Here is a 13164-nt window from a genome sequence, read left to right on the forward strand (position 1 = left end):
AGTGAAGAGGCTTTCGGTTTTTTTGAAGTTGTTTTATTCCATCCTGGGGAGGCACGCATTATGTAAAAGAGACGCGACGAGCTCACAAACAACACAGAACGACACAGAGTGAAATGAGGAAAAGCTAATGAAAATTTTATCCCTGTGAATATATACTGTGAGATTTTAAAAGGAATTTCCATCACATGTCAATCACAAATAAAGGAAACACAGGGAATTCTACACACCTTTTATGGAATTTGTTTATATCAGCAATATTTTATCCCTTCAATCGGAGTGTGGAAATGAATCGATTCAGCAATTTTAGAATTCATGTTGAATTAATTAGATAGAAAAAGTGGAATGGGATCAGGGAATAAGAGAATATTTTAGAATGAAGTTAATATGGGCTAAATTGAGCTAAAAATTAAGAAATTAATTAAGTTGAAATTAAATTTTAAAATATCATTATTATATATATATAACGTGTTGTAAAATATCCTTGACCTTTAGTTTAAGAGTTTAAGGTAGAAAATGTGATAAGATACTCCTTAAAACGAGATTTTGACGGAGAAACAAGAAAAGCTTTTCATATCATTAGAAAAGAAGCTCTGTTGTTCCCATCAAACACCCGTGGTTTTCCTAATCTTTCTCTCGATATAAGGGATGCCTTACAATTTAGAAGTGGTGTTAGAAAGAGGGAAGAAATCATAATGAGTTACATGTACAATAATTATTGCATCTCCTGGATAGAGAAGGGAATGGGGAGGGGTGTCTGCTGGTTTAATATTTACACCGTCCCACATGAAACAAATACGTACTTATTTCTTATATTATGCAGAAATGCCCATATTACTGCTTAATATAGAAATGATATATTACTACTTAGATATAAATGTTTATATTACTTATATTATGCTTATAATATTATATATTTATATTAAGCAGAAAGAAAATATTATATTTTTATGCTTTTATTAATTTTTAAACATTTTTATTTCTCTTACCATTATTTTTACGAGGGAATAAAAATATGAAATTAAGGGGGTCTCATTTAGTGGACTTATCTATATTTGAAATAAAGACAATTACTTTGAAATTATTTGAGTTGCGGGTAACTCGAAACCAAAGTTTGAAAGATGAAACATAACCACTACCATTAAGAAAGAATAACATGAAACTATATAATGTAATAAAACACATATATATACACGCACACATGTAAGCATAACTTTTTAAGAGAGAAAGAAGACACTTTGAAATTTTAAACTTCGCTTTTATTCCATCCCGGGAGGCATAATTTATGTGCAAGAGGCGCGGGCGAACTGGCGTCTGTTCACAAGCGATACAAAGGCAGAAGAAACGTAAAAGAAACAGAATTTTTCCGAGTTATTTATACTATGAGATTCCGATAGGGATTTCTTTATACGTGTCGATTTAGGATAGGGAAATCCAAGTATCTTTTAAAAAGAATTCGCTTGGCTTGACAGTTTTTTATCCCTTCATTCGGAGTGTGGTAACTTGTCGATTTCAGCAGTTTTAGAACTTGTGTTCAATTAATTAAATAAAAAAGGTGGAATTGGATCAGAAAATAAGATAACATGTTAGATTGAATTTTATCTTAAGCTGAATTAAGATAAAACTTTGGAAATTAATTAGGATAAAATTAAATTTTAAAATATTATTACACACATACGTATATAAATATAAGGGGTACAATCTTCGATTAAGAGAAAATATAGATAATTACTTTTTAATCGACTCAGAGTGCTTCTTTAAACATCAAAATAATCTTACATTGAAAGCTAATAATATATTAAAGAAGTATATTAGATTAAAGGAAAAAAAAAACTTTTGTAATTCATAAAAAAAAGAGATAATACAAAATATAATTTATATAAAATAGAAACGCATTTTTTTATATCAAATATACTGCTTTTTAGCACAAATATTTAAAATTTAATAAACCATAACATACCTAGCTTCATACCCGTTGTTTCGAATCACCATATTTTTTTTATTTCTTCGATTCACGCTACCTGAAATCCGAATAACTTCCACGTTATGTAAAATCTCATAACTTTCACTTTGTAACATCTCACCTTACCAGTACTCACATAGCGGGAAATGTTACAAATCTCACTTTCGATCTGATTTTCACATCCTTGACAAACGCGATTTCTATCTCCAAGCGAAAGCGATGGATCAATTGCAAAGTTCACTAGCCCTGAGTGATCAACACCGAATGCGAGTAGCCCACCTGCTATAAATAGATCTGGCAATCATAATAAGGCAGTATCGTCTAGAGCGGAGGTTCTGACGCAAATTACTTCAGACACTTGCGCGAGATCGCAGAGGGAGTAAGAAAGCGATAAGGTGTAGGTAAAGCGATGAGGTGAGTCAGTGAGCGAAGTTCGTGAGTCGCATGAAGGAAGCGAGTAAGAGACGGTGGTGTTCTGGAAGGTCACTCACTCAACGCTTGAACGCTAATCATCGCACGTGACCTTGGGAATTACTTTTCCGCATGTGATATAAATCGTGAATAGTTTGAAGGCGAATGTCTTTCCAGTGGAAATTATTGTAAAGATACGAATTAGGAATGCACGCACGTTTAATCAATTGGATTCTACAAGTTCATGGACGAGTTTTACTTGATTTTAAAATAACACTAGAACACATTATTTGAATAATAAAACTGCTACTTAATCTAAATTAAGAATTTTTGGACTTGAATATGTAATGTTAAAACGTTACTTCGCACTTTTTTGTTTGTTATTATTATATTATGTGAATAACTATAAAAATTATATATATTTATTATTATATCATTAAATTTTTGATTTTATTGATACAGCAAACTTATTAAACTCATTCCTTCGTTTCTTTTTATGCAATGGTTTGTAATCTATTTTCTACGTCATTCAGGAAAATGTAAGTAAAATTTTAATTATAAATAGAAAGAAAATGCTTAAAATTTATGTGCACTTATATTTATTATAGTTTATAGCTTAAAATGTATTATGATATTTAAATAAAGTTTGAATTTTCTTTCTAAGGTTGATGAAAAAGCAATATTATTAACTGACCATGACATTTTCTATAGATACAATATCTCTACGAATAAGAAAGTTAAAATGTTATCTATAAAAAATGAAAACTATTTTCTTATTGTATTGAGAAATTTCTGACAAAAAAGGTTATCTTTATCTTTTTTTTTTAATTCACAATTCATTATTTGCATTATTTAATTTAAAATTCGTAAATAAAACTGCCAGACAGTTGTAAGAGAAAGGAAAAGAAAGGAAAGGAAAATATAGCATGCGTCTGAAATTATAATCGGAGTAATGCTATTAAAAAAGCATCATATAAATATGAAATTAATTGCCAAGAAAATTCTTAATTGCATCTACCATTTAGCAATAATCTTTTCCCCAATCAAAGTTAATGTGGTACAAGGATACAAAGAACAGATTTCTGAATATATTCTTGCTAGATAAATAATTAATCTATCTATACTTATAATAAAGCTCAATGTGTGTGTGTGTGTGTGTTGGCGCTCTACAGGCCAGACCGTTTGACATACAGCTACCAAATTTGGTACATGTATACCTTGGAGGTTGGGAATGTGCACCTGGGGTTTCTTTTTTCGAATTTTTAATTAGAATTTTAATTATTAATTAAAAACTAACTTTTCCGCCAAAAAAATCTTCCATTTTCCCCACCGCCAACTTTTCCGCCAGAAAAAATCTTCCATTATCCACAGCGCCAAACGAGAAAGGCTTCAGTTTTTTTTTTTCTCCCAACAGTAATGAGGATAGGGTTAAAATTTTTCGGCGGATTATTTCAAACTATTCTGTTTATTTTCTTAATGTTTGATGCATTTAAAATTAAACATTGTTAATGAATCGATCTTTCAGATTCATTCTGAAGTACTTTTGAATTAAAATAAAACAGAATAAAGGAAATTAAAAATTTCTAATCCGCATAGCGTTACCCCAACTGGCGTAGAAAAAAAAATCACGTATTTGCGTTACGTAACTGGGGAAGAAAATTCACGCATGCGCATTCTGTTCTGATTGTTGCCATGACAACCGTTATCAATGGATGATTTAAATTATTTTTGAGTTAGTCGCATGCTTTTGTAAGTAAATTGTATTTATGTTAGTTATATATTTTTTGTATATGCTTATAGTTTTAAGTACATCGTTTTTTAAGTAGTTTTTTTAAAACCTGTTTTCAACCGTTTATTTTAAACGATTCGTTTTATTTTCTTAGTGTTTGATGCATTTAAATTTAAACATTGTTAATGAATCGATCTGCTCATAATGAATCTAAGAAAATTTTGTTGACCAACTCTTGAGATATTACATAAATTAAAAAAGATATTCTTTAGTGCCCATAAAGTTTAAACGCTGAGTGACTCTATTTTCAGTAATCAGATTATAAAAAAATGCTTTGTTTCAGTAAAAAATATCATTATATTAATTGAAGATAAATTCTTTCCACTTTAATTTAAAGCATAAATTCTACCGTTTTCAACCGTTTATTTTAAACGATTCGTTTTATTTTCTTAGTGTTTGATGCATTTAAATTTAAACATTGTTAATTAATCGATCTGCTCATAATGAATCTAAGAAAATTTTGTTGACCAACTCTTGAGATATTACATAAATTAAAAAAGATATTCTTTAGTGCCCATAAAGTTTAAACGCTGAGTGACTCTATTTTCAGTAATCAGATTATAAAAAAATGCTTTGTTTCAGTAAAAAATATTATTATATTAATTGAAGATAAATTCTTTCCACTTTAATTTAAAGCATAAATTCTACGGGTGCTAACAGAAAATGAGAGAGATACATATTACGTTATGACTGAAGGCCTTTATAATATTATGAATGATTTATATGATAATCAAAATTTGAAGTTTTAAAATATTTTGATGAAGAAGCTATTAAAGTAGAAATTGCATAAAATATTTAATTATTAAAATTTTAACGAACATTAAGATTGGCGAACCGGCTGGTCGCCAAAGGCGGCTAGTGCTTATATAAAATTTATTACTGAAATTGAATAAAAATAAGACTTTTTCGTCTGGCATAAATAATATATTTATTTGCAAAGTTTAAGCAAAAAGTTATTATGAATCGGCATAAAAATTATAATTAAATCTAAAATTCATTCAATGTTTTCCTATGTCCTCCCCCCCCCCTCTTTCTGGATGCTACAATCAGTTCTAACAATTTAAAAAATTCGTTTGCTAAAATGATCTAACTTTTATCATTTTTTTTCTAAATCTGTGTGCATCGGATTCAAACTAAGAAGATTAAGCACGGAAAAAAAAAAAAAAAACTTCTATTGTTATTCCAAGCATTTTCAAAAAGAATGAAGATTTATTTGAAGTTCTTAAAAATATCCTTTTTCTTTGCAATAAAACTGAAAACAAATTATTTTATTAAAAAATGACATAAAAATGTATTTTAGTTTTATGGATTTGTAACAGAATAAAAAAAATCATATAATAAAATAAAAAAAAGTAAACGCAATTACATAAATTAATCAATAATTCTAGAGATTCGCATTTTTACGAATTAACACTGCATAAAAAACATAGTTAAATAAAAAGTATAATTGCATTATTTTTTAATTGTAAAATAAATGCAAATAACGAAAAGCAGCAATCGGCGATAATAGTAATTCATCATTTTGTAGAAAATTAGTGAAAATGATATTCACTAGTTGTACTATTAAAAGATTGGCAATTCTAAGTAAAAGCTAGTTTTAAAATAATATCGAATTATTGAGCATTAAAAGATAGGTAACTGAAAGATACTGATGAGTATTAATTGTGATTATTATGTATTGCAAAATATTTCAGTGTAAAAGACGATATTGATTTTAATTAATACGAATTCTTAACAAATTGATATTCCCTATTAAATATTTCAGTAAATGATTATAGTGAATGTAAATTTATCATAAAAATTAATTATAAGGTATATTTAGTTAACTCTAATAATGATTTTATAAGTAATCCTTTAATAGTTATTTAAGGAATTTTTTATTCTAAAATTATATGCTATATTGAATTTTCATTGTCTTAAATGAATCGTAAAACTGTTCTGCCAGTAATTAGTCATAACTTATAAAACATTTGTTGTTAAGTGGGCAGTAAACATGTTTTTATTGGCTTATATTGTGTTATGATTTTACAGTTTAGCATGATCATTTCTCTGCACTTAGAATCATTTAGTAGGAAAATCACTTCCACAGAAATCAAAATCGTTTGGCGACGAAATTGGTGATGTTCTGAGAATGAATTCGTATAATAATTTGTTAGTAGTGTTTGTCCAGTGAATTTCAGCTTCCTATTAAATGTAGGAAAAGGAAAATTTTCACGAGGATATTTTACTTTGAAGAAAGGAAGTTAGTTTTTTAAATTAATTATTACGGATATAAATTTGGAAACATTAAGAGATCATGAATTTTTTCAATGAGATCAGTTCAATCATGATGCAAATATCAGTGGATATATATATATATATATATAAAAAATTCTCGTTACCTGACGCTGGGCTGTAAAATCCCCTCCCCCTTACACAGGATTCCAAAATTTAATTGGCGGGCATTTTGAGTTAATGAATAGACTAATTAAAGCTTTATATTGTCATGCCAAACACAAACTTAAGGGGACAATGAACCTATAATTGCTTTTCCACTATCTGTTTATTTAAAATCATAAAGCTGTTTTGCACTTGTGAACTGGAATGTAACTATACTAATTATCTTTCAGATTTTCCAAATTTAATAGTTAAACAAAATTAAGTAATTTTTAAAACGGTATTTGCGCTCTAATTTTTAAAATTCTTTTCATTATATTTTATTTAAAATTTAGCTTTCAGGTAGGAGTTTTGTTCATCTCTGCTTGATTTTCAGAAAATTTTATGTTTATTGAAAATAAAATTGATTTTTAAAATCTTTTATTTTTTTTCAGAGAAATAAAAATTTATGAAAGTCATGCTTTTTACTAGTTTGTCTATATGGATTTTAGTTTTTGCTGATAAAGAAAGAGACACCTTAAATGTTAATCGCTCTGAACTTTGAAGCATAAAATAATAAAATATTTCCGGTGTATAAAACAAAAATTTAAATAATAATTAAAATTATTATTAATAAATAGTTTAATTATTATTAAAGAATTATTAACTTATTCTTTTCATATAAATCCATAATTTTATGAAAATGGCTTTTTAAAGTTATTTAAAAGGTAAAAGGAAAAAAAATATAGCACTAAATAATGGAAAATTTAATTTTCGTAAAAATAAAATTTATAATCCTAGAAATTTTTTAATCAGCCTTTGCAGAATTATTAAAAAAAAAAAATCCTGAAAGATAAGTGAAAATCCTTTTTTTTTTTTTTTTTTTTTGCTGCTATTTTTTTCTTGTTAATATCCTCTATTTTAGCTTTTAACTATATTTTTCCTATTAGTAAAAGAAAAGCAGAGTGCAATACTACGCCATAATTATATTCCCTAAAGCTTTCATGTGCCATTAAATACCGAAAATTTAGCATCCAGGAAGCACAGATACCTGATTGCCCTTAAAGGCTATAAAATTTATGTTTATAAAGCATTTTAAACTTTTTTTTAACTGACACATGTTGAAGTGGTAATGAAGATGATTACACTCAATACCTTTAATAAACAGAGAATGCTGATAAGAATCCTTCTAATATTTTTTTTTTATTTTTGTACTAGTAACATTACCCTCACGAACATTAATGGATGGTTTGAGTGTGTGCCGGAAACGAGCCTGGTGCGTGGAAGAAAAGAAAACGTGATTCGTATTAAAAAAAAAAAAAAATCCTTATTCCACTTACAAGCGATGCATACTTTAGATAAAAAGTGAAGCGCTCAAAAAATCGTTTGCGAAAGTGGATTATAAAATGGTTGTGTTTCTTAAACCTTAAAATAACTACAGATCATCCAAGTAAAATAGCAATGTAAACTCTTTCTTTTAAAATGGCTAAGGCGTATTGTAGTTACATTTTGATTTAACTTACTTATATTTTTTAATTGTCATAGTTATGTGAACTGAGAAAGAAACGTGAATTCACATTAATTTTAATTATTTTTTAAACTTTTGATTCTTGAATGAAATGAAGTACTAGTTAATGTTTAAATGTAAATAATGATTTTGCTTTCTTTTTGACTAACCGTCTGTGGAGACTAGCAGGCTCTTCTGGAGTATTGGTTATTGATTCCAGTTAAATGTCTTAAGAATAGTTTGTTGTTCATGATTTCCTAATAACATATTCACACAAAAAGTATTTTTGAGTATCAATGACATTAAAGCCTCATTAATTTCATTGTCTTCCACCAGTATAATGTATATGCGATATATTAGGTATAGGAGCCTTCCAAATGGCACAACATTATAATGCCATTAAAAATGTGAGTTTTTCTTGTAATCTATGTACTAATTGTAAGTTGTCTTTGCAGAAATGTTATTTCACTTTTTGATTCCTTATTTAAGCAGCGGAGAAAATGAGCAGATTCTTTCTTCCTAATTTTTCAAAAAAGGAAGAAATCTATGTGATTAAACATATAACGAAATACTGAAATCGTTTTTAATTTCATTGAAACTATTAAAATAACTGTTGGAAACAATTTGTTAACAAATGTTTTTAACTAATTGTTAATATTCAGAAAGAATTGCTTGACAATTAAAATGATACAGATAAAAATAAAAATATTTAATTTTTAAAATGATTCAAAAAAATTTTTTTTTTTGTAAAATAATGTTTTTGGAAAGGATTATGAAAATCTTAAAAAATATAAATTAATTTCTAATTAATTAAAATCTCAAAAACACCTCTCTCCGTGGCGCACATTTCTTTCCACCAAAGCACATTTGTGAGAAACATGGTTGGTCTCAGTCCTTGGCAGATAGAGCGCCAAAAGAATCAAGCAGATAGCTATACATATACATATCTTCTTTTATTATTAGTAGAGAGTTTTTCAAAAGTTATTCGCATGTAAAATAATGAAATGAATCCATTTTCATACTAACCAATTTTCATATTTCACTTTAAATGTAAGACTCTACCTCAGGCTTTGCTGGAGGAAAAAGGACTCGATATTACAGCAAAACTTAGGACAATGTATAATTGGTATACGCAGTTGCATTTGTCATGTGACTGACGAGGCAAGAACTGCAATGCCGGATTTAGACTTGGCTTAAACTTTTTGAGATATGGACCTTTTACAAGTAGTACATTTAGTATATATGATACTTGATTTCAGAAACATTTTTTTTGAGGTCACAAAGCGGAAGCCCTAAGCTGTAGCCTATCTGTCTTCCAGTGAACTGATAGATTCCATAAACAATGAAACTTGAAAAAAAAAATATTTTTAAAAAATATCATTCAATAGATTTATGTCAAATGACCTGTAGATTTTCAATTCGATTTTTTTTTTTTTGCTATTTTTTTTTTATATTCGATGTTTACGAAGTTTAATATATCCTTTGAAAGCTGCAGGAAAAAAGTTTTACAGTTAAGAAAACTATTTTTCTTGATAAATTTAATAACAAAATAAAAGAAATAAAATAAAATATTCAACATAAAGAAGCCATTTAAACCTAATACCGTTAAAAACATCCTTTTATGCCCGGCATCAAGCAGAAAAGATATCATATACATAAAAACAATAAAAAAATGTATTATTCATTGTAAAAGTAGTCGTAAGCAGGCTCAACTTTTAAGCAACATGTTGTTTTCACAAGAATATTGCTTTATTTTATTAGTATTTTAAGTTCTCAAAATGTAATAAATAGCTAATTATATTTAATAAGCATGCAGATTGTTATGAACTTGCAAGTTAGTTGCTATAAATTTCTTCTAGATAATATGCAATGCAAATTGAGAAGATTTTCAGTAGTTAGATATTTAGTAAACGATAGCGAAAAAGTGTTTAACTAGTTTAAATAATAAATACTTTTTTCCATAATAAATGGAGCCTATAACAAATAAGACAAATTGCAATACTTTACTGATGGAAATTTAATAAGTTAATGTAAAATTGCAGAGTCAGCAAGAAAGAAAATTATCTTTTTTCTCCTATGTTTTTTTACCCTTTTTTCTACAATATAAGCGAACAGATGTTAAGGTATGCTTGAAAACAAAAGACGCTATTATAAAGCCATAATAGTTATAATCAAGTGAGTTTTTTGAGCTCTGAAAACTGCACATTTTTTTGCTCGAAATATAGTGATTTATTTTGGAGACTGGGTATTGTAAAATCTGAACAAGAATTACTATTTTTGTTATACAAAGAAAAAAAGTACAACTTTAAAATGTAGGATTAAATTATCTACGCTTTTAGTCGTTGTAATATTTCTTTTAAAATCGTATAGAAATTCAACTCTTTTTTCAAAAAAAAAGTCACGATCGAGAATTCCCTTTTAAATTCTCATAATCAGATTCTTTAGCTTTTCTAAAAATCAGTCTGTCTGGCTGTAAATTCATTCAGCATTTTAAAATTCTACATCTGGAAATAAACAATGGGGCAAGAATGCAAAGAAGCTTTAGAATCAGAAAAAATAAATTCATTTTGAATAGTGAATACTAACAGAAGAAAATATGATGTTGACTTTTTTCAATCAGGTATTTAACATTCTTATTAAAGTATCAGTGTGTTTACTCTAATGAAACGATTAAAATAGATAATAAAATTTGCGAATGTAAAATTTTACTGCGACTATAAATCTTATAAATAATACTTTACAAAAATGATTTAATAACATGATTTTTACAAAATGATTTTAATAAGTTACTTTAATTTCGATCATACGATTCTCGATTTAACAATATAGATAGATAAACAATATGTCCAAAATGGATTTCAGTTATTCAAGTTTTTAAATGTTTTAACTACTTTTATAGAACAACTACTTATTCAATATGAGTTTTTTTTATGTCTAATATTAAATATTTCTCCCTTATTTGAAAACATTTATACGTCTTTAATGGAAAGAATCAATCGGGCACTTACAGGAAACATTTATTCTCCTCTAATAGAAAGCATTCTTTTCAGATGTCAAATTAAATTTGAAACAACACTGATAAAATGATTAACAAATTGTTGCCACTCCTAATAAGTTTTATATTTCCTGTTTATTTTCATTGCGTTGCATCTTATTCCAGCTTGGAATCTGGCAATCCACTTTACTGATTTAAGTAGAATGTGTTGTGTTTATATTCAAAAAGGAACTTTTACGTTACTTTATTTTCACCTCTGTAATTGATGTAAGGATCATTTGATCAGTTTCAGTCTACTTCATCTGTAAATACTCCGATACGTTTCTATCATCATTCTGTAAATCGCCTCATGAAACTCTGTCTTGTGTAGTGAAAAAATAAACTGATTTCGAAAACGAAAGTGGTGTTCCGAGTCAAAACACAAATTATAAATACTGTTTACTATTTTTTTAATAAATGTGATTCAACACAATTACAAAAAGAAAAAAAAAGACTTAATCCCCATTTGTTGATTTTATTTAAGTGTTTCTTTCTTCTAGGTAAATTTTTTTAATTCTTTTGAGATAAGTATCAGACACTGATTTTTCTAAAAATACATAATCAATAGATGATGATTATATATTTCGTTTTGCATATCCGAGGGCTATACAAATATTAAATAATGTTGCGGAAGTTTGAATAAATATAGTACCAGAGAAACTCAGCAGTTTATAAATATGATGCTATTTAATAACCCAAGAAAAGCTGTTTCTTTTTAATAATGAACAAACAAATTTATGTTACATTTTGAACCCACATGACATAAAATTTGTCTAATTCTACAATATCATTAGATATGAGCTCTGAGTATGGACTAGTGTAGATGCAGTGCCATAAAACCATTAGGACTAACCATTACACTGGCATTAATTACTTCACTATCTACTCTTTAATCCTCTGTAGATAATTTTCTTCCCTTGCTTTATTATATTCCATAAAATCTCAATTATCTACTCTTTCCCGCTGAATAATCTTCTCTCTCTCTGCCCCCCCCCGCAATTCCCACATCTATGCGGGTGAAAAAACACCTTGTTGTCGCCTTTTTATCCCTTTTGACACAGCTTTACATCATTCTCAAGTACTAGTGGAATTTTTGTTCTAAACTTGAGTTGGTACAAATATCTATCATCAAGCTATTATGGATATTATTCTTAAACTGGAACTTGCATATCTGCCCCTTATTCACCATGGATTAATCCAAGTGTGATGACTAGGCTAATTTAGAATTAGTTTGAAACAAGCTAACTAATTTGAAACAAGCTTCGTTTTGCATATCCAACCAAGTCAATTCAAAACTTTGTCTTTCGAGAAATTTGAACCCTTTTACTAAATTTAACTAAGTTTAGTAACATTTAAACCCCATTTTGAAGTAACACATGGGCTGTCTTCGAGAGGTCATCATAATTTTGAAAAGTGGTCAAATGATGATGGTGATATCTAAGTCTACAATCATTCACTAAACTTCTACGCTCCAACTTGATTGCAGAGATCAATTTGATGATTGAACACAAACATTGTTCTAGCAACATTTGAATAAAGCCAATTTAAATTACTGTGGAACTACAGAACTCATAACCAGATATTAGGTTCCATAACATATTCCACGTCTTGATTCACAGGGCCATTGATAAGTGAGTTAACTGTTCTTGCGACAAAAGGACAGAGAAATGACACTACGTCTTATTTTTTAGCGATTGTAAAGGGAAAAAAAATTACTTTCCTGTTTCTTCATTGGAAACCTTGTTTCTAACCGTTGATTTGATACTTCCTTACTAGTAAAATAAAGGTCAAAATTGTCTGAGAAGAATCCTATCGGTTCGTTCATTACTCAATTAGACAGTCTAAATTTATACTTCATATTTAAAACAAACGTTATTTCTATTTAAACGATGAAAATAAATCTTACCAATGCATAAATGTCAGAGATATTCGGTCTCACAACTTTTCATTCAAGCGGATAAAATAAATCAAATAGAAAAGTATTTATCCGAGACATCACTGTCAAGTCTTTGACTGCGTTACAGCAATCATCAGTCTTCAACAGACAACAGTTTGACATTTATTCCATTCAGTCTGGAAAACAAGAAAGGAAAGAATGGAGTAGATAA

General features: G+C 28.1%; 1 protein-coding gene across 2 annotated transcripts in view; it reads right to left on the reverse strand.

Annotated features, from left to right (window-relative positions):
• Positions 1-13164, reverse strand: part of LOC129989549 (3-hydroxy-3-methylglutaryl-coenzyme A reductase-like) — an 86386-nt gene that overhangs the window by 20806 nt on the left and 52416 nt on the right. The window contains exon 1 of one of the 2 annotated variants that reach the window (XM_056098084.1): positions 1958-2004. The exons of the other annotated variant lie outside the window; for it this stretch is intronic. Within the exon in view, the coding sequence (XP_055954059.1) occupies positions 1958-1989 (32 nt within the window). The 5' untranslated portion in view covers positions 1990-2004. Of the gene's footprint in view, positions 1-1957; positions 2005-13164 lie in introns of those variants that run through there. 2 annotated transcript variants of the gene reach the window in all.

This window comes from Argiope bruennichi, chromosome 2 (assembly GCF_947563725.1).
Source record: "Argiope bruennichi chromosome 2, qqArgBrue1.1, whole genome shotgun sequence".
NCBI classification, from domain to species: Eukaryota; Metazoa; Arthropoda; class Arachnida; order Araneae; family Araneidae; genus Argiope; species Argiope bruennichi.